The sequence below is a fragment of the Bombus vosnesenskii genome, unplaced genomic scaffold (genome assembly GCF_011952255.1).
Source record: "Bombus vosnesenskii isolate JDL3184/JDL3185 unplaced genomic scaffold, Bvos_JDL3184-5_v1.1 scf7180000013272, whole genome shotgun sequence".
NCBI classification, from domain to species: Eukaryota; Metazoa; Arthropoda; class Insecta; order Hymenoptera; family Apidae; genus Bombus; species Bombus vosnesenskii.
In genome coordinates this window covers 2,623,717-2,646,576 of record NW_022882930.1, presented here as the reverse complement: position 1 = coordinate 2,646,576, position 22,860 = coordinate 2,623,717, and the positions used below count along the sequence as shown (strand labels likewise).

The 22,860-nt window shown below is 31.9% G+C and overlaps 1 protein-coding gene across 2 annotated transcripts; it reads right to left on the bottom strand.

Moving 5' to 3' along the window:
- Positions 1-565: 565 nt before the first annotated feature.
- On the bottom strand, positions 566-22,543 carry LOC117231297. 2 transcript variants are annotated; one of them, XM_033489631.1, is made up of 6 exons: positions 22,338-22,533; positions 20,533-20,667; positions 3,140-3,458; positions 2,904-3,056; positions 2,690-2,834; positions 566-2,446 (listed from the first exon to the last, which is right to left on the bottom strand). In XM_033489631.1, exons 2-6 carry the CDS (start codon positions 20,543-20,545, stop codon positions 1,832-1,834), a joined length of 1,245 nt encoding a protein of 414 aa, XP_033345522.1. In that variant the 5' UTR covers positions 20,546-20,667; positions 22,338-22,533; the 3' UTR covers positions 566-1,831. The 2 variants fall into 2 exon arrangements, with proteins under 2 accessions (XP_033345522.1, XP_033345521.1); XM_033489630.1 differs by lacking the exon at positions 20,533-20,667 and having other exon boundaries at positions 22,338-22,543.
- Positions 22,544-22,860: the final 317 nt, after the last annotated feature.

The following is a 22,860-nucleotide window of genomic DNA, read 5'->3' as shown; positions in this document are numbered from 1 at the left end:
AATCACCCGATAAATAAACTTGCCATAACGAAAAACAAATTTCCAACGAAATTTTCTGGAAATAAACCGCCTAATTGTTAATATGGCAAAATGAAATTTGTCAAGTGCTCTTTGTTAATTCATTCAGTATGCGCGCGCAGCATCCGGTTGCGCGCGTCGTTTTATTACTTCCTGTGTTACAACCCGCCAAATTAGAAACATCAAAATCTAAAATGTGTGAATAATTTTATTTAATAATTTTTATTTATCTAAATTTCTGATCGAAGTATTACGTTTGCTTAGAAGTCAATTAACAATAAAAGGAGATTAATTTCTGTAAAAAACAATTGATACAAACAATTGAATTTGTATAAATTATATAATTTTACCGCACAGAAAGAATTGTAAAAATGATAATATTTTAAACACAGCAACATTTTATTGTAATGTTATAATTGTAGAAAAATAGTTCCTTTGAAAATGGAAATTAATTAAAAATATAAAAAGATGGATTGATTATATTTAGGTATATATATGTATATATATATATATATATATATATATATATATATATATATATATTATATTATATTTATAATTATCTTACATATTTGCTAGTAAAATATTATTTACATCAATTTGTACATACAGCCGACCATTCTGGTCTTTTGTGTAACAACATATACAGGTATGTATACATACATGTGTTATATCGTAAATATTTTGCAATTTTTATTTAATAATGATATGTTGGTGCATCGATAAAAAAATATTTGTATTAAAGATCTAAAACTATTTTTATAGACTTACTTCAGACATTGGTAGTATAAGGACATAATTTCATAACATAATTCATATTCTTGCATAAAAGGAAATATTGACTAGTACAGTAAATTATATAATAATTATTAATTTGTAATACAGAAATTAAATAAAGAATATCATTTAAACAAAACGCTTACAATTAGCTGATAGTATCATAAATTCATTCTATCGCAGAACTCATACATATATAATACACAAACTAGGATACATACATGCATACAGACACATACAGATTTTTTCAAAATCATGGAATATCAAGAAAAACAACTTGTCCTAAACAAAAAGAAATTAAGAAGTATTTTATTAAGTTGTACAATTCAAAGATTTGGTTTGAAGATTTTAAGTGTTTTAATTCTGGTGCATGCTGTTTAGGTATAGGATCAAATGTGCATTAGCGCATCATGTGTTTAGATCAAAAAATATCTGAATAATGATTTTGAATGAAAGATATGTTTTACGTCTATTACATTAACATAGTAGATTACGAATAAATTAAGAACATAATATCTATTTTCTTTCTTACAGCTCTTGAATACTCAAAAAACATTGAGAAACCAATATTTTATGCATTCTACCATCTAATACCTGAAATAGTATGTGCTAGAAATATAGGCTGGAAATTTTTACTTTTGGTTCTTGAAAATCAAGCTTTAGGTACAATTTTTCTATTTGTTTTGGTATGAAAAATTTACTTGTCTCAATCAACCTAATAATTATGAAATATTTTATATATACTTGAATGTCTAAAGAATGATATAGAAATAATATATTTATTTAAAATTTTATTTATAAGAATGGCTGAAAATGCATTATATACGAATAAATTAGTCCAATAATATGAGAGTCCATGATATTTCTCGATTATGGCTTTAGATATTACAGTTTTAGAATGAATGAAAGAATAGAAATAAATGAAATATATATTTCCTATTTATAAAATAGAAAATTTTTTTATTTATAGAAAATATATATTTATGAGCAAAAACTATAAAGAAATATATAAATTATGTATATCATGATATATTATTTACAATTCCGTGGTAATTTCATCTTGTGGTCGGAAACCGAGAATTGTAAAGTCATCAATGAGGTATTCACGAGCAGGTGACCAATCTGATAAAATAGTATAGTTAGCAGCCTCTGTACTACTTTGAAATTCCCACTGAGGATTTAATTCACGATCGAGTCCATTTGCCTCGCATTCATCTATTGCACAAGTGGATTCTGTTAATGTTGCACCAGTATTGTATTTATGATTAAAAGTGGAAATGGCAAGTTCTTGGAAATGTGTATTCGAAGGTTTCAGTCGTTTTTGGTTATCATATACTAGTGGAGTTGTTTGTCCTATGCTAGATCCATTTGGACTAAGTTTCTCGTTATAAGCTCCAGAGCTGTTTTGCCCAAGGCTGGAGCTCACAGGGCTATCTTTTATATATCCAAGACTGGAACTTGCAGGGCTGATACTTGATTTGTCGCTTGCTTGAAATGTTGTAAGTGGTGCATTTGGTTGGAATGTAGTTAGATTGGTTGGAGTGGTTCTTGTTTCATAAGGCTGAGGTGATTGTGTGATTGTTACTTGCTGTGTTGAATTTATTTGGACGGATGCTGTTGGTTGTTGTAAGAATGTTATAAGTTGAGCCACCTTGAAGTATAAAATGTTATCCTTTAAATTTGATACAAAATACATAATTTTTTACTGGTTTATATAATTTCACTTAAAAGAAATTCTTTTTTACTCATGCATATGTAATTACTCCTTCAACGTGCATGACTCACCAAAGTGTTTTAGAGACTTGCATGAAAAAAAGCAAAATTTAGAATAACAAGCTCTTTGGAATTCGATTTTTGTTTTTCATATAAGTTTTAAACAAAGAAATTAGCTTACTTCAGGTGAGCTGTGCCTTTTGTATCTTCTTAGTAATCTCTCAGCCCATGAAAAAAGTCTTTGCCAATCATCTGGAGGAATTGGTATTTCATCGTCTCTCCTATTAATAAGAACCAGTATCCTTGCCAAATCCCGCAAAACTGGTCTATAAATCATAATTATAATAAAGAAAGAATATATCAATCGATAGCTTATGCTAATTGCATAATTGTACCTATAGGCTTGTATTCCAACAGCACCATCTCCATTATTTCCTGAATAGTACAACTCCCTAACTTGTCTCCTTGTGTCATTGAGCATAGAAAGAAACGTGTTGCCTTCCCCTCTAAGCATTGCAAGATGTTTCAAAAATTCTCTTCTCTCTGCACTAAAACATAAATTAAAACATATTTTTAATATTATTCATTTTTAATCACACTTACAATACATTAAAGATTTAGCAAAGAATACCTGTCTTCAAACTGTTGGATTAGTTTAGCAGCTTTTTTCTTTCTTCTATGTACAATTATAGCCCCGCATAATATTATCAGAATACATATAGTTGCACCAGAAACAACTCCTACCAAAATGGCTACTTGACTGCCAGTAAATCCAAACATATATCCTGTTTCTTTACAAATTCTGCCCATGTATTCATCTCTAGTTGACCAATCTGCAATATGACCTGGAGGACAAGTATCGACACAAGTTCCTTGATGTAAAAGAACTGCGCATCTTGCACATGTTCCATCTCTACATCTCTTGCAGCCACTGTGTCCTTCAACACATTCTGTAATCATAAAAAATGTACAATAGTTTCCTCTATATAATAATAAATATTTAAGAATCAAATAACTCAAAAATATATAATGGTTTTTTAATGTTAATTATTTTTATAATTATAATATTAATATATTTGTAGTGCTACATTGTAGTGCTATTAACGATTCATTTTTAATATATTTCTATTTTAAATAATCCAATATAAATACTATTTTATCCATTTTACTAAAAGCTATATTATTAAAAAACAAGTATAACTTGAACTGTTTTATACTTCTAGAATAAAATGTGCCACTTTATGAATCTCGCGTAAGAGGGACGTAAGAAGAACATGCAAGTCGAATTCTTGCGTTGATCAATGATCCATAGCCTGAAGCTGTGCCCCAAATGCTTGACACACATACTCGCCAAGTACCAATGTTAAATATACTTAAATATAAGGAATGCTAATATAAAGTGATCTTTAATTACGTTATTCGAATCAAAAATGTCTTTTACGTGAAATATATTTATCCCTAACGCAACTCTCTTTATAATTGCAATTCCATTACATAATTTTTTTAATTATTGTATTATTTATAAAAAATTTATATAATTTTTAGAATTTTTGTTTGTGTTTTATATTGTTTAATAAGTAAATTGTATTACGTATTAGATGACCTAATGCAAACTTTACAATTCTTCGTGGTGGTATGTATTCTAAAGAAGAAGAGCAATGACTCGTAATACAATGAAACAGAGTCCTCGTATCAGGTAGACCTTATGCAGTTGTGAGGGCCTATTTAGTACGTATATGAGGAATGCGGTTGTTGGTTTCATGATTACGTGTTCCATCCATTTCGTAGGGTAGCGGAAGGATCAACGATTACATTCTCTCTAGGTTGAGAACGTTATCTCGTGTTTCTACTTCCTTTGTCACATTCTAAACTTTGAATTCTCAAATTTATTTTACTCGATGTATAAACTCAAAAAGTTTACATCGCTTGAGATAAGATTTCAAAATATACACAGAGTAGAAAGCAAAATACATTTATTTGTATACGTAATTATGTTAATATTGTTATAAATTAATTTTTTATACATATGAAAATTCAATAACATTTCAATAAAAAATTTAGTTTGGTCCAAATTTATGTTAGTTTATTTAATTTAGCTCAGTATAACAATGTATCAACAAGTAACGATATTACAATGATAAACAAATTAAATATTTAAAAGATATTTCCAAATTACATAGCTTTGTAGAAAATTTAAATAAATATGTGACATGCTTGACAATGAAAAATATAAATTGAAAATAAGTTGAAAAATATAAATAGAATTTAATACGAAACAATGCAAAAAATTCTTCTACTATATATGATAGTGTATAGACGAAGTAATAGATATTTAATGAAATAAGTGAAACTTAACGTAGCATAGAATACGCATATCGATTCTAAATACTTATATTTAGTTACAATAGTTGATTGTTTCGAGCATGTGCAGAAACAATGTCGAATTTTGTCAATAACTTCACGATTCAAATATAAATTTCAAAGCAATTAGAAATAGAAAACTTACACTATATATGAATACATAATATCTAATAAATATATAATAAAGCTGAATGTGAAAATTATATACCAATTAATCTTATTTAAAATATTATTTTTCTTTAATCCAAGGCGTTAAAGAATGCTATAATAAAAAAAAAATTGAAATATGTATAACGAATTTTGTTTCATCAACTTTATCGTATAAAGGGGGGTTAACGACAAAGAGGTTTAAAAAAGATATTTTTAATTTTAAATGACACGTCGCGCAAGCTGGCAGAAAGAAAACCAGAAAATTCAAAACGGTTCCAGTATTACCAGTTTCTCTGAAGCAAACAGATCTTTAGTTCGCACTTGTATCGATAGTTAGGTGAGAAAACGTCTCTTAAAATCCCTTTGATATGCAAATGATTACAAGATGGAGTAAAGCAAAGGAAATTTCTCGTAGATGAACATTAAAGAGTTCCTTTGTTTGCTTATTCAATTTCCTATCTACACGTGAATATTTTATTCTGTATTTAGTTTAAATTTAAATCTGTTCCGTCAAATACGCTTTTAAATTTCTTACCTTAAATGTAATTTGATTATATTTTATACTATCTCGATTTTTGTTTCTGGTAGCAGTTGAACATATTATATTCATAAACATTCAAATGTTTATGAATATAAACACAACCACAGCGATCATATACAAATTTTTGTAAATTCTTCTACACGTTTCTATAATTAAATAATTCATATATGTATACAAACGATGGTAAAGAAATTTCATTTAAACAGAATTGAAATAATTAGAATGAAACCAAAGTAATAGACAAAGAAGAAAAGAAAGAATAGATGATATGATTGGGTATGTATTCGGGATTTTAGCAGCGTTAAGCGTATCATCTTGGTGGTATACCCGTGGAAGTTGTACGACTATAAAACTGCAATCCAATGAAGGGTATATGCCCCCAATGAATCAACGTATAGTCCACCTGACTAGCAGGAAGTACCATTACTGGTCAGGTGAAACTTTTCAACGATCCGCGCACGGCATTCCCCTCTTGTTGCTATTGGCGCACTGCTCGTAACATCAAGTGTTGGTGATTTACCTTGGAGGAGGTTCTCAACCTCTAGAGATTAATTAAGATACTCATTAATGTTATTATGCACGATAAGAAAGGGACGTTCGATCAAGATCAGTTGTTTCCCTTGATTATTTTCTTATTTTTCATTTGCTCCCCTTTATTTTCTCAATTTTCCGACATCTCCCATATAAAAAGTGAATTAGCGCAAGCTAAGGGAAGTAAAACGTGCGAACTATCGTAGAAAAAAATTTTACTAGTAAAAGAAGGAAAAAGAATTTTCCTTTTCGGTACATCGCAGAATTTTACACAAATCGCTCGTAACCGTATGTACTTTCACTTTTAAGGAATGTTCGATTGTATTCGAATGCAAAAATAATATAGTCTCTTGCAACGAAATTATCGCTTTCTAACGTTTTTACACCGACTATCCTGTAGTTTCTTAAGATTTCCGTTGTAAAACGATAACAGATATTGTTACAGCTCTATTACTTTTAACGTAGTTTTTAGACTCATCGTGTTTTCTACTTTCACAAAAGTGATTTTACAACTATTCCTCTGTGTGCGCGGCATTCGTATTTTGATAGCGCTATATCACGCTGCGATAATCAATAACGCAATAATCGTTTATTCTGATTTTCGTGAAATTATTTTTAACGATAAAAAATTACACGAGCCTGTAAAAGTACTACTTCAATGAATTCATCGCTGTAAAGAGTGAAATATTTGTCGAAAAAGCGATCATGATAACTATCCGATAAACGATGAAATTTCAGGAATGAAATTATATATTAATGAGAGTCGCTGCAAGGACGTTGAGAGGTCGGCAAGCTAAAGCAATGAGTCTATTGCGAAATCGAAACTCGCGATATACAAGATGCAATCGGCGAACTCGAATGTTTAGCCTTTTCCTGTACCGGATGCACGAGGGAAAGTCAAAAGGAGGTTCTTCATTCTTCGATCCGAAAAACCAAGTGAAAGCAACTAATAATTAATCTATAGACAAATCCAATTAATTCATTCGCTCTTCGACGATTGTGAGTAGATGTATAAGCTACGAAAGAAACGATTACTGTATAGTGTGAATTCATATGTAAAGTTCATTATCGTCGATTTTTATGTCATTTGGTGCGTAGAAAGAAAGTATTTTCATATGAAATAATGGAAAACGAAATAACTTGTTAATTTCAAATGTAGATGATGAATTCGTGAAGTTTTCGTTACTTTCATTTCAAGTTTTGTGTGACTTTAAGAAGATAGATAGAATCCATCATTTTTTTTAACGAGTCACGCCAAATTAACGAGTCAGAATTTTTCGTCGAAGAAGAAATTATACAATTTGTAGAAATTATAGAAGCAATATTTGACAAATTATCGTAGAATGCAAAGATTAATTTCTTAAATGTTCCTTTGGATTTTTTTGTCGCACTTCCCAGATATAAAATAAATTTCTGCTTAGTTGTTGATTGAATGAAATTCCAATTTTTTTTTATTTGGAATAAAGGAAAAACGGGTCAGGAAGTATCGCGAGCAACGGTTTCACTAGAAAAATTTTCTTACGATAGATCTTGATATTCGCGATGTTTTCACAGTAGGGAATCAGAATGTGGAACGATTCAAATGTTAGAGGTACATCATCGTGTATAATTATACGATGTTACGGTAACAGTTTTAAGGTTTTATTATTTTCGTGTGTAATCTGCGGCCGAGATTCGTGTTATTAGGTTACTCGAGAATTCACTACGGACTACTTCGTGTTTCATTACTTCGGGGAACGATTCAATGATTGTTGATTTAAATGAAAGCATAATAGCTTTAGTGTAATGATTTTTTTATGGAACATTCCAATAACGATTCCTTTAATTACAGGTTGTTTTACAATAAAATATAAAAGATTATGAGAAATTGTTCAGGAAGTCGTACTAGTTATATGTAATAACTTCCACTGTTCTCATACTAAATGAGATAGTAAGTTTAATATAGGATGACCTTTAACTCTTTGCGTGACTAACGAAATTTTAAAAATTGTTTTAAAAGTGCTTATTTTTTCTCAATCGAATTGGGGTCTATAGTTCCATACAAGCTTCTCTAAAGAGAAATGAATTTTTTATTACTAACAGATCAATTAGGTGGAATAATTTTTCAGATAGTTGTTTAATAGTTTTTCGTGTTTGGGAATTTTGTGCTTCAGAAGGAAGATAGAATTTTCTGGTGGAGTTGATAATTCGTAATGTCTACGGTATATTTTCATTAACATCTAACTAAGCAATTAAGTATTCCAGGTTTAATTTGCAGATGGTTTATTCCTGTTTTTGGACATTTTAGCCTGCATGAAATCCATTAAAGCGACCAATTAGCACGAAGGAACGGGGTGTCGTGAAATTAACGAGCACAATTGGTAAATGGAGCCGGATAGCAAGCAGATGCTCGTGACTGGCGCGTGCGTACGCGCGTTTACGCGTCTGATCTGACATAAAACGCGTAGAACAAGCGGTACTGTGTCAGCAGCGCATCTTTTCCATAAATATCCGGCAATGGCTGTTCTTCCATTTTATCGCGACCGTTCATCAACGATTGTCGCCCAAATCTCAATTGTTTTAACAATGAAAAGAATTTATGGTAGCGATAAGTGTTATATGGGATTGAATAAAAAGTACATATAGTAGGTTTTACATTGTTAGATTGTTCGAATAGACGATTGTTATATGCCTGAAACTTTTCTTTCTTCTTTCTTATACAGAAATGTATTTATGCCGTCGTTGTAAACGATTCTTCGTTTTTTAATATTAAAATATCTCGTCGACACGATTTACAAATTTTTATCGAATTAATAAAATTTGTCATATCTTTTTATAATTGATTTGTTAAGTTTGTTATATATTTTAAAAAATCAAATGCAGATTATAATACAAGTTTCAAATTATATCGTTTACTGATATAGATTCACTGTTTTATACCGTAAGGGTATTAAACGCATCATTGTCCTGATATGTCTCGTAATATAAATTCGAAATTGTATCTAGCAATTAGCATTTCTGTTAAGAAACTTCACGTTGTTAAATGTTGAACCGTCATTACGCTTTACTGACATCATGCACGGTAAGTTCACTTATGCCACTGTATTATCGCATAAATGCATTACGTCACTGATGCAACGCTTTTGTTCAGCGATCTGACTGACGATCATCGTGTTCTTTCGACATAAAAAGGAAGAACGCTCATACGTAAGTGCTATATGCATATAGATATAATCGAGTTGCTGCCAATTAAATTTTCATTCTTCGATTAAACGGACCATTAATAGACATTATGCAACCCAATTATAGCAGATTTTTAGAGAAATTTCCAAGAAGATGAAAGAGGAGTTTTGACGAGCTATTCGATGGAACAAAATAAGCGAAACTTATTCTATTTTGTCGGTAGTTTAAACAACAATACTCTATTATTAAACAGATTATTTAATATATATTCTTCCGATTCGATAATTAAACGAATTATCACAATTGAAATTGTTTGTAAGTTTTTATAACTTTCTGATGTGTAAAATAGAGAAGCAGATCATCGAAGTAATTTTTATGGATTTAAAAATAGTTAAACTTATTTCCAAACATTTGACAGCCACATAGAAAATTATATTATATTAAACTGAGTCAGAAACAAGCAACGTATACTAGTTTCAATACCTTAAAGATATTTTTTAACAAAGCTTTTCGTCGTTCTTTGACAACATGTAAATTTTATTAACTTTTATCAGACCGATGAATCGTATCGTGACACTTGGACAAAGAATGTAAAACTCACTTTCCAGTATTTCATGTGAATTCGCATCAACGATCGGTGAGCATTGGGAGAAAGTTCTGGTCTTTTATATTTCAGGCTAACATTTCGTAGAACTACGTTCTACGGTTTTTCCTAGTTGCAAAATGATCCGTATCTTTATATTTTAACCGATTATCCCTTCCGGCAAGGAACGCAGTCTACGCAATTTCCATGTAACTATAAACTTACATGTTAGAAAATGTATCATAATTAGTTTAGAAGAAATGTACTTTTCGCTTGAACAATTTCTCGTCGTAGGAAAAATCGCTTTCTGATACGAGGAGTAAAAAGGAATCATCCTTTTTTTTTATAGCAGAACAATTTCAGAATTCAGAATTTATTTGATCTTCTTCGTAATTTTATAAATATCGCTTGTCGCGATATTGAAATATCGAAAGTTATTAGACTTTGTCAATTTTTTATCTAACAAGTCCTTTTCATTTTCTACTACTTTTTGGAAAAACGTTCCCTTTTACTCAAAAATGGCTTTAAAGTAACAGAAGTTGACAAAAAAAAAGTATTTTTATCGCGTTTCTTTACTGTGATCTTGATATAACAAAAAAAGCAGAAAAGAAAGCTAACAATCGTCATCGATCATTGATTTAGAGAGCATCGCTAAAAGTAACCCAGTTTTGATCGCGCACGAGTTCGTTTTCGGCCAATTGGTGAAAGAGAAATTGTCATTTAGCCGCGTACGAGAGCTTTCCACATACCCACGGTCAATTTAGCTATCTAGAACGACAATCTGCATCATTGCCAAAGTAGGAACCGAGTTCTCTCTCCTAAACGTTTCCTCGTTGCGGAATCCGTTCCCGTTTCGCAAAGTGGAAGTTCCTCGGTCACCGTGCGACAATCAATGTCTAAACCAAGAGAAACTTCGTGAGATCTTCAACCAGACTGTGAAATACTTGGTGAATTGATATAATTAAACGCTGTCACGCCATTTACATCGGTCCATGCTAATTGCTAGCTGTATTTTGTAGAGACGTACAAAAGGTTTCAATGCAACGACCGTGTATAATCATCATAGATGCTAACTATTGTTAGTAACGTCTTTGTACTATAGTGAAAACGGCTAAACGATACGTAAATTAAAAGAGACGAAGAAATTACGCGTTGATCGGTATTGTAAAGGTATTCGCCGGTTCTATGAAGATACCAGAGAGAGAGAGAGAGAGAGAGAGAGTTTATGACTTGTATCAAAGAAATTAAAATGTATGAGGCTATTTAAAAAGATACGTAACGCAAAGAAAATGAGCCTTTACCTGGGTATGTGTTTTACGTTACAAAAAGTCTTTAAAAGGCATTGTAATGAATCTATTAAATTTCTACGCGAAATTAAGAGAATTGGGAATTTTTAATTTGTAATTGTCCTCTGGTAATAGAAATTTAATTTTTAATGAGGAAAGAGAACACTGACTTCTTAATACCATTGTACAGAAGCATGCTGAAAACAATCGTTTAGGATCCTTCGCTTAAATTAGCTTCATTAATTGAAGCTTTTCGAAACTTTCACTGATTATTGTTTTGATAAAATAACATTTCACTGGAAGATTTTATCAAATCTATACTACATTGTTAAGATGATTATCGTATCGAAATTTGCAAAAACAGAAGAAACATAAAATTAATTAGGCACGTGAAAGTAGAAATACTGTAGAAATATAATACACGCTTTAACCAAAACTCTTTTAGACGATAAAATATAAAACGTATAAGCAATTCGATATTTGTGTAGGCGTTATTGTTTATGAAAGTAAACAGATTTATAGTCGATCAAACATTGACGAAGTTACATATAGTCGATTAAATGTTGACAAAAACCATGCAAGTAAGAAATCATTTTTGTTTCTACGTTCATAGTGATCGCGTAAAGTTTCCCCTGTTTGGCAAATCTCGATACAACATTGTAAAGCGATACTTAGGAACTAGCTTTCGGATTTCTTTGGCACCAAAATGACGAGATTACTGTAGTACCAGGAAGCGACCAAATTCTATGGGAATCCTAATCGTGTCGTTGTAGTCGGCTAGCCTCGATTGAGTACTGCGCGCATGACTAGAATATAACAGTATACGTACATTGGGATCTCACCGTTCAATTATCATTTTAAAGCGACAAAGCTTTCGACAATTATTTTCATTCGTATATGATTTTGTTGAAAATGGCTGATTTAACCAAAGTTCTTTAATTAAAAGTGCAACGTACAAAAACCTAGTTTTTACGTTATTTTCTTTACGATTATGAAACGAACAAAACCTGGGTAAAAAATCGCTTCTATAACTACTAAACGTTAACGTTTCTACTAAATATTAATAACCAATAAAAATTCTGCATATTGCGCGTATCCTGTGTCCTTTCGCACCTTCAAATGTCCCATGAATGCATAAAGATCATCGATCTAATTTATTATGCAACGTAACGTCACTCGAACGACCAACGCAAAAGGATAGACGCGTTTTGGGTCCGTTGACCGGTGGTATCGTCGCTCGAGTTTCTCGTGTTTGTACAAATAAGTAACTGTACATCGGGATTTACTTGCGTGGTCCCCGAAGCGAGCGGTCTCGATGCCGCGCCGCGAAGAGGGAAAAAGAGGCAGGTCGCGCACCGAGTATTCATTCTCCGAGGAAACCAGTCATTACGTAACTTAGTTAATGCCAAGACCTATCCCGGCACCACAGAAATGTACAGTTATAACTCGTGGCCCGATCCCGTGAAATAATAATAAGTAAAACGTAGGGAGGGGAATAGAGCGAAGAATGAGAGAGACGTCGAAGCTAAGAAGGAGAAGAACCCTGGGGCATTGTCGCGTAAAATGCACCGGTGACCTAGCAACGTTGTCCGCATAACAATGAATCCGCATCCCGCTTCACGTTTTCGAATTCATTTTCCCCGGGTATTTGCCTCGCTACGCGAGAATCCGCTTGCCGGTAAATCGAGAGGGGAAACGCACAGGTGTAAAATCTTGAATGGCCTGGAGGTGTTGAAAAATGTTTACCAGCTGATTCGAGGATATTCACATACACACATATTTCCCGTCATAAGTAATCGGTAGATTGCAGATGTTTATGCGTGTATGAGAAATTTACAGGTGGAAAAGCGCACGGGATAGACACAATACGCAGAGATGTATAAAATATCCGAAGTGCAGCGATCGGCGTAATATTTGGTAGGTGAAACAGATGACTGCTTAGCTTTCATTCTTTCCAAGTATGTTCATGAAGATATGAACCTGCATAAACGCTCTGATAGCCAGAATCTTGATGCATTAATGTCTTGTTCGGATTGATCGAGTTACACGAGTTTAAGAGACTTTACGAGGAAAAGGATGGAAATTTGATAAGATATTTTATGTCAAGTAAGTCATGTAAGTAGAGATAAATTCGTATGGAGAAATGGCACGGAGTTGAAAAATGTCTACCGGCTGTTTTTAAGCATGTACATGTATACGTATACGTACTTCCGGTCATAAATACATAATCAGAATCTTGATGCCATTAAAGCCTCGTTCAAATTAATTATTTGAATTCAAGCGATTTGACTGATGTCAAGCGATATGACTAATGAGAAGAAAGATGGAAGGATGAAAGGATGTTTCAAGTTAGTTAACAATGTAAATAGAAATAAAGGTTCATTAAGATTTCAAATGATCTAATAAAAAAAAAAAAAAGGCAGGTACGCGTTGATAAAATGGTTTCAAATTGCTTGAGTTCAGATAATTAAAAAAAAAGGAAGAAGAAAAAATACTAGTGAAAGTATAACGAAAGATGATGTTGATACTGTAGGTCGAAAAAAAGGAAGAATAAAAAACTGCATATAGATATATCTTGTAGCAATATATCGTTATGAGGAAAATTCCGATGAAAGAACAACGTATTTCTTAATGAACGTATACGTTCTTCCATTCACACGACACCGTTACACGTATATACAGAATATCGGTTAAACTGTACTTTCAAATATGGGTAACGATCTTCAGAATAGATTCACAGAACAGAATCGGCTCGTAATCCAATGCCGTCGTTCGCATAACAATTGCAAACACCTATTATAGATGCATACATAATTTAATAGCTCATATTTTTCTCAGCTCAACGAGAGATAATTCAATGCATTGCTAATTACTGTCAATCCCTAATCATCAGAAATGTAAACTTTGAATAATTTCAAATATGTATTATTTACACGTATAACTGAGAAATATTTACGACATCTCTTTTCTATGGATAGCTTACTTTTCGTTTTTCTTTTATTGAATATACTCGACAATTATAATTATTTGTATGCTATCTTAACTTCTTTCCGCTACTTTTATGATTCTGACTCTACATTTGATAGAGTTCTTCGCTAATTGTAATTGTAAAAGCTATGTTTTTTCATCTACTTCGCGTTGTGTAAAACTAGATCAAACTATGTATTTACCTGCATACAATATTTTCATTATCGAAATACTACATTTACAATTTATGTTCCAAACTGAGATATTTAAAGGTAATCGCCTGTTAATATGCTTGAAAAGTAGATCATAGATTAATCATTTTTCGCAGAAATTCGAGGCAAACGTTATTTTATTGCATCGCACGAGTATTGTATTTCGAAACTGTTCTCAGCGAATTAAAGTTCTTTATAGCAGGTAACGAGATAGTCGAGGATAAGAGGAACGGAAAATGACGAAGCGGTAGACTGAAGAAGGATGCAGATGTTCCACTGACGATGAGTTACCAGAGCCGAGACGGAAGTTGTCAGGCCGGATGCCGATAGTAAGACTGCCTCAGTGCCTCGTAAAAACCTGCATTTGGATGATAAACTTACTGCTTTCTTTAGAGGGGAGTCACTCTGTTGTACATATGTCAAATTCTGTGTCTTCATGTTCCGTTACGAAACTGCTGAATAATAATACTGCCGAATAATTTGCTGAATTATATTCGACTATCGCGCAAAAATTTATCCTAAACTTTATTATCTTTATAGATAATAAAGATATCTTTATAGATAATAAAGTTTTATAGATAATAAAGATATTATAGATAATAAAGAAAAACTTTATAAATAATAAAGTTTTCATTCCAAATTTACTATAAAAACCATTAACTATAAAAACTCAAAATTTTAGTAAAAAGTGATATAAATGAAATTTAGCGGTATGTTTCCTTTGTACTTCCAGGAAAACTGTTATATATTTTATTAACAAAAATAAAATAAAAAAAAAGTTTAAAAAAAAAGTTTATTTGATTATTCTCTTTCGCATATCGGTTATGTTCTGTATATTGCTTTTTATAAATTGGGTTCATTATTTTCCCCGATGCATCGGCTATTCCTCGAAACGTTTTGCTTTATTATTTTTTGGCAATTTTTAAGTTTTTAATAACAATATCTTTTTTCAACAATGAATCGTTAACTTTTTATCGAATAAAAATGTAATCCTTCCACGTTTTGCTTACCTTTTTCAATTTATAATAGGAGCATTCGTCCTGCGGTCGACGTGTATATCTGTCGTTGCTTGCTTTTATCTGCACACCCCCTAAGGAATTTTTGAAACTAAACTCCGCAGTTAACAGGTCAAAGACTGAAGAAAAATCTAAATATTATTTGAGAAATTACAGTCACAAGAAACGCGTGGATAATTAAATATTATTAAAATATCATTACGTACATAGATATCATCAACCAACTAGCTCACTAATTAAGATAGTCAACACAAATTCACCATAAATGCAACGATCACGGAAAAGGACAACGAGAACACCTAAACAACGAGCACACTTGCCAGCAATGCATTTCCAGAATACTATGCGTGATACTTCCGCTGAAGTCGGTCGCATGCGATCGCATAAACGTTCAAATATATTTACATTGTTCACTTGTTCAACTCAGGACCATCGGAACTATGTACCTGTACTGGTATATACTGTGGGTAGATGAACAGTAAGGAAGAAAGAGAGAAAGAAAAAGAAGAATTCCACGTTGTACACGAGCTGTGGATATACATACTTGGAAAATGCGGGTCTTGTTACGTGGGTAGGAGTTAGTTTGCCCTGCACCCAGACTCTGATGGATCAGGCTAGTTTCGTGGAAGAAAACGGTACCTTGGAAAATCAAATGGTAGTTCGGTGCACAGACTACTGTTCCCACTTCCCTTTCTACTAGCAGCTCGCCGCATCGAAAAAGTCTAGATTCCGCTTACCTACGGTGCCTTCGAGATCGAGTATAGTTCTAGATAAGAAACCAGCGCATGACCTTAACGAACCTGCTAGAACTGTAGTTACGACTGGCTAGCCTTTCGTTCGATCGTCGAGCGATGATTAATTGGAAAGTTCAATGGAAAAGTAATACAAGTGAATTCTTTCGTGAAATGAGGAAAAATTGGACAAAAGTATCTTTACATTTGATAAATATAATTATACGTTTATTTCGTTTAATCATCGAGTAAGGAAACGATACTACGATAAATGACATAATTCTCTAATATTCATAATCTTCGTAATCTAAAATTCTTGTTTGCCGTCTCAACGTTGACCTATGTACAAGAAATTACAGCTATTTTCTGGTCTGATTTCTAAGTGGATCTAAATTATTTCTTATGTTATTTCCTTTCAACTTCACGGAACGTAGTAGCAGCGAGTATCGGTGTCTAAAGTACTTATTAATCCCACAGAATCTGAATGACATTTATTCTCGTTTCGATATTATCAATTGATACAGGGACAATTTTCAACCAATTCAATAACCATCGTAATACAACATATTATTCTTGATCCGCGAATTATGTGCTTACAAATGCGTACGCGCACTCACTGATTTAAAATAGGAGTTCTGACCTGGTTGCACTGGGTATGTAATTTCTACGGCAGTGGTGCACGCAAGTAATTCAACTGGTGATACGTAATTGCTTTAATTAAAGTGACCACGGTGGTGTAAAGATTTAGTGGAGTGGAATAAAATTCAAAACGTAAAACGTATGATATAACGGAATGAACGATTTATTTCAAAGTTTATTTCAAAGCGAGAATCTAAAAAAAGGACAATTTGTTCTGAATAGAACATTAAATAATAATGTATTCTAGTAGTTAGAAAAATTCGACTTGTCGTTGAATGAAAATCGATCCTTTTAATTAAAAAAGATTTTCTATTCACAGACATTTCTGTTCACGTGATAACATGATCGTTATACCATTAAAGTATACAAAGAATCGTCTTCTACGGTTATACTCTGTATCAGGAGCGAATCGTAAAGAGTATCGATGCATATGAAACAATAATTGTAAAACGACAGTCGCACATGATTCTGCTAATTAAAAAAGCTCTGGAGTAATCTTTTCATCTAAATGATAGCTATGGTACTATATTAAGCACGCTTCGCTCACAGGATGCCACCGCTTATCGGACTATCAGCGATCCACTGATGGCACGTGTATATGATGGAAGACTAAACGCACAGTGCTAACCCCGGACATGCTCGATGAATTAGAGGGAGAATAATTTTCCAACGAGAGAATGAATCATAATGTGCCAGGAAAATGCACCTGCTCATTAATTGACTAACTATTGCAAAATTTTATTACAAAACATATCGAACAATAGTGGATATATATATATATATACATTTACATTTATTTACATTACATTTACATATACACATGCACATTTTCTGCTATATACGTACTTTATTTTATTTCTTTATGATCACAGCATATCCGATATTTCATTATACCGGGATCAAACGACTTAACGCAACAAAGAGAGAGTTTTCTAATGCTAATCGTCAGCTGAATCGTTGCTCGTCAATTTTTTTTACTATTAATGGAATATATGAAATAGATGAACTACGAAAAATGTAAAGAAAATATTTAGAAATTGCATGTTATTTTATGCGCATTAAGGAATCGAAAATAATTTCTTGACTAATTTCTAATAATTTAACAAGGTTTTTATGCATTTACGAAAGTAGATTTATGATAGAATATTCTATATTTATTTTAGAAAGATATAATAATTATTGAACAGATTAAATCGCAATTTTCATAAAACTTGTCATTGCTTTCCAACTTCTTAATGTTCTTTGAAATTTATTACTACGAGCCTATACTATGTATAATCAAAATATACTTTAAATTATTAGACATCATAAAAATTACTTTATAATGAAACTTGTTAGTTAGTAACGCATTAGACGCTGTAGCACTGTTACGATAGAAATTACCAGTAATTTAGTCTGTACAGGTAACTAGTAGGTACCTGCTTTCTACTTGTAATGTGATATAAAAAGTTGCAAGTATTTACGTACAAGTTTCGCTTTCATCGTAACTACTGACAGTCGCAAAGACATAAGAAAAAAAGGAAAACGAAATATCCCCACAACTACGATATAATGTTAAACTCCGTTCAACGTTAAAGATATTAAGAAAGACTAACGATAAATTCACCAGGATTAATTATAATTCTTGCAATGAACGCACAGTTAAACATCTCGCACCATTACCTCACTAAGTAAAAATTCAAATATTATTACGTTGAATAAACGTGTGGCGTTTCTTAAGAAATACAGGTGTCTCCTTTCAAACGCATGGACATTTATTCGTATTTCAATTGTGTCTACAGATAGACGTATTATAAATATCATATATTGTTCAAGGCAATAAAGTAAAATACCTATGTATTTAATATGCAAAATGATTATAGAGAAAGGGATACGAGGATTTGCAATACTCGTTAAGCGTGAAACTCTTCGCTAAAGTATAATTACTTTATTATGAAACTAATCGAGAAAATTATTGAATATGACGCGAAGGAAAATACTGTGAACAGTGATGTCTGTTAAAAATAACAATTTCTGTTTTATATTATTTTATTGAATTAGTTATGATCCATTCCGTTCGTGCATAACTCAATAAACTAATATAAAACAAAAAACATTGTGCGTCTATTATTTCCTTATAAAACGAAAGAAACTTTTCGGACAAGCTAATACAAGATGGCAAAATTGTACGCGATTGAAATTGACGCTACTGGTAGGATTGTAGACACCAAGTAACTTGGCATCGTTGTTTTATAAATATTTCTTATGTGTTATTACATAATATTGCAACGTAACATAATTGTAACTCTTGATCTACAGATGAAAATCTTTATGGGTGACGTTAATTAAAATCATTGTAAGGAGATTACAGAAAGGAAAAAAACTATTACACCGAGGCAAAAGAAATTGCGCAATCGCAAGATATCTTTTATTTAGCAAGGTATACGTCTCTCATTGTGCCCTAGAATTGTCTGTTAGCTCCGATTTAGCTTAAAAATAACAGTCGAACAGAGAGAGAAATCTAAATAAATAAACGTTCAATTTCATTTTTGCACGCTTCGCGGAAAACGAACGAACGTTTCATCAGATAAGATGCACGATGTTTTTTATTCTTCATTAGGGAAAGGATGTTACGATCGATAATTAATTAACAGTAGCACGTTTCTTACAAATGTTTTACCTAATTACATAATCGTTTCGATAATCTCTGCGATTTACAAGAATTAAATATATGTCCCCTGTATTGCACAAATATGCATCGTAAATATAAATTATAATACATTACGTAATAATTATGTCGTAATAAGCATTTTCCTTTTCAACTTTACGTAACCAATTTCTTTTCGAAAATTTTACGCTGCCGTATATATTACCATAGAATTAGGTAAAAATTTATTCCATATTTCACATCTGACGAAATAGTTACGCGTTTTAAGTACTAACATTTTCATTGGAACAGTGAGGTTGGTGTAGGTGCAAATACTTTTCGTGCGTACCTTTCACTATCCCTCTTCTACTTTGCATGTTTTCACGTGCTCCTCAAAAATCCATTGCTTCTACGTTCTTCTACGTTCTACGTAAGTAGGATACAGGTATTACGATCACACCTTCATTATGAATGAAATTTACGAGTAAAATAAATAAAACGACTTAAATATATATAAATGTAAATTTTTATTCCTCGTTATAATAATCAAATTTTTAATTGCGACGTAATTAAATTATCGACTATAGATATTCTTTCACATCACCGTATATACCAAGCAAACATCGTTCCTTCGAAAAAATTACAAAGTCACTCTCGCGCCTAGGCTTGATAAATATTAACTAGGAGAATTCGAATTACGAAAGCTTCCAACATTATACGAAATGAATAACGAATCTTTAAAGTAATATCGTGAACCTGTTAAGGAATTCAGCGAAAGTTACGAGCTCAACCGATTAATTGGTATGTGTCCGGTGGAAACAATTAGCATGACTGATGAACTCGTATAGAACGAACAACGAAACTATTCGGACACTGGATTGAATTTATCATTCAATAATTTAATTGCTATTTAAATTATGAGAGTATACTTTCATACGTGTATTCGTGTATGTGTATATACACTTGCGCACAAGTGAACTATACCTCAAAGAAAAAACCTACGCCAGTTTAAACTACGTTGTTTAAAGAATTGCTAGTACATATCTCTTTGAAATACTTTATCTCGGTTTCCTGAATGATTCATGGTATGTAGAGGATCGAAATGAAAATTTTCAATGAGTAGACATATGTACAACTATGTTAAAAGTGACGGCAAATGCCGCGATTTGCTTCTAGAAGGTTTCACGGAGGCACTTCCATCCTAGAGCTATGGCTATACCTTTCCCCTGCATCTACGCTCCTGTGCCCGGTGGTGGTCCGTCCTGGTCAGGGCCGGTGAGCACAGCCTTCTCTAACCTAGAGCTCGTACACAACCGAGTTCCAACTACGTAAAAACGATCCTCGTCTCCTTTCACTTGCACAAACAAGCCAAACATCGGTTTAGTATCATTTGGCTTGATTAATGGCACACCTCTATTACTGAACTTCTTCACATCTCTTTTTTTTTTCTCTTCTTAGAACATACAATTCGCTGTTATTCAATCGAAGCAATTACGATAAGAATTTTTGTAAAATTTGTAATTAATTAATTGTTTGTAATTAACTGTTGATACTAATCTTTTTAATTCTTATCTTCGATAAAAGAAAATTTTTATGAATATTATAAAGCTGAAATTTTTGTATAATTTGCAGCAACGTTAATAACATAAATTTTATACAAACATTACAGAAATAATTCACAAATAATCATAGTTAGGATCTCAAAGAAATTTACAATTACGATAACAATTGTGTTATGAACACCTTGATTAGTGCGCTCATTCGGCTGATTTAAACCTTCCTAACTTTATCCTAGAAAGTTATTTAAAAATAAGATGTATTTACGTCCTATAAATTCTATAGAAAATCTAAAGGTATTTCAGTTATGAAAACAATTAAAATATCTCGTGGACTCATCAGTTTTCAAATGCTTTACTGCAACACTTTTATAATGGCAAGATTGTTTGTTATTGAACATGTTAGAAATAAAATATGCATACTATGCAGTGAGTATTAGAATGTGCGAGAATTAATTCTGCTAAACTCTAGAAAGCTCTTAAAAACATGACAATGTCCAAAAAATACTTGCGAATAAATATTTTACGTAGAATTAGACTCTAAGTTATATTCATTGACATTTCCTATTAAAATCATATAATTGATATATCAATAATTTCTTTATCACTGTAATATGCATTTTTTAATTACTACCTTTTTGCTATCACTTTATTAACATTCCAGAATAAAATAGGAAACAGAAGGTAAGAATGTAGATTACTCGGAATTTTTCTAAATATTGAAAATGTATCGACAGTTTAGATCACACAAATACAGATAAGTTACACATATTTACTGTTTAAAAATTCTTATTTAAATACATATATTTCTATTTAATTATTTTTAGATGTAAACATCCTTTTATGAAAATAATTGTTAATAAATAATTCTACGAATAATTGTTAGCATGACAACACTACAATGAACACTAAGGAAACAGGGTTGATATGAAAGGAGGATTTCTGGTATAGTGCGCCTACGAACTCGCAAGCATTGTACGACAATTAGCTTCGAGATGAACTGGACTCGATTACTGTTGTGTTTAATAGGTATGCAGTGAAAAAGAATACTTTTCATGACATGAAATAGGCATAGTAATGCAATACAAACTAATACTCAGATTTGTTAATTAAATAAACAAGATTTAGTCAAAAAGTACAATCTAAAAATGTAATTGTATATTTTGTAACATGGGAAATTTAATTAAAATTAAAATTTAAAGAACAAATTTAAATTTCTTTAAAGAAAATTAAAATTCAATTATGGATTATCATTTAAAAAATAAGAGCCAGTATGCAATGTTGACAAACGGTTGATTCATCTTTCAAGCTTATTAACTTAAGTGTTCTGAAGTGGATTTGACGGAAAGCAAGGGCGCCAAAATATTAAATGTCAGTAAACGACAGTAGGAATCAAGTAGATTAGGATAACCACGTGTGCTTGATGTTTGGAACACCATAATATAGATATACAGAAGATTTTTATTACCTTGTAATTCGTTATCAGCCCGCGTATAATCCAAAATGCAGGAGAGAAGTGCCGCACTAAACTTCACTAGCGTTGGTAAATTACCCATTTTGAATCGACATAATTTCTATGTCGATGCAAAAGTTACAAAACTTCATGAAAACTCAAACACCATACAATCACCACACAACACGTCCATCTCTCACCGCAGTCAGTAGCATACTGAAGAAACTAATCCTACATCCTACTAGAAAGTGGGAAGTGGGAAGACTTTCTCGTTCCCTGACCAATGACAGGAAGATTAAAACCATTGATATATTGGGGATAAGACATACAACATTGCATGCCTTTCTTTGAATTTCAAGATGGCGCATTGAGCGCGACGTATGACTTCGCACAAACATTCAAATAAAATATTTTATTTTTACAGCACCTGTAAATACACAATTTTTCACTATTTTAAGACTCTGTAATAAGTCATGAAATTTTGCTTAGTTCACGTTTGTATTATAAAAAAATTTAAGTAAAAGTGATCAAAGATATT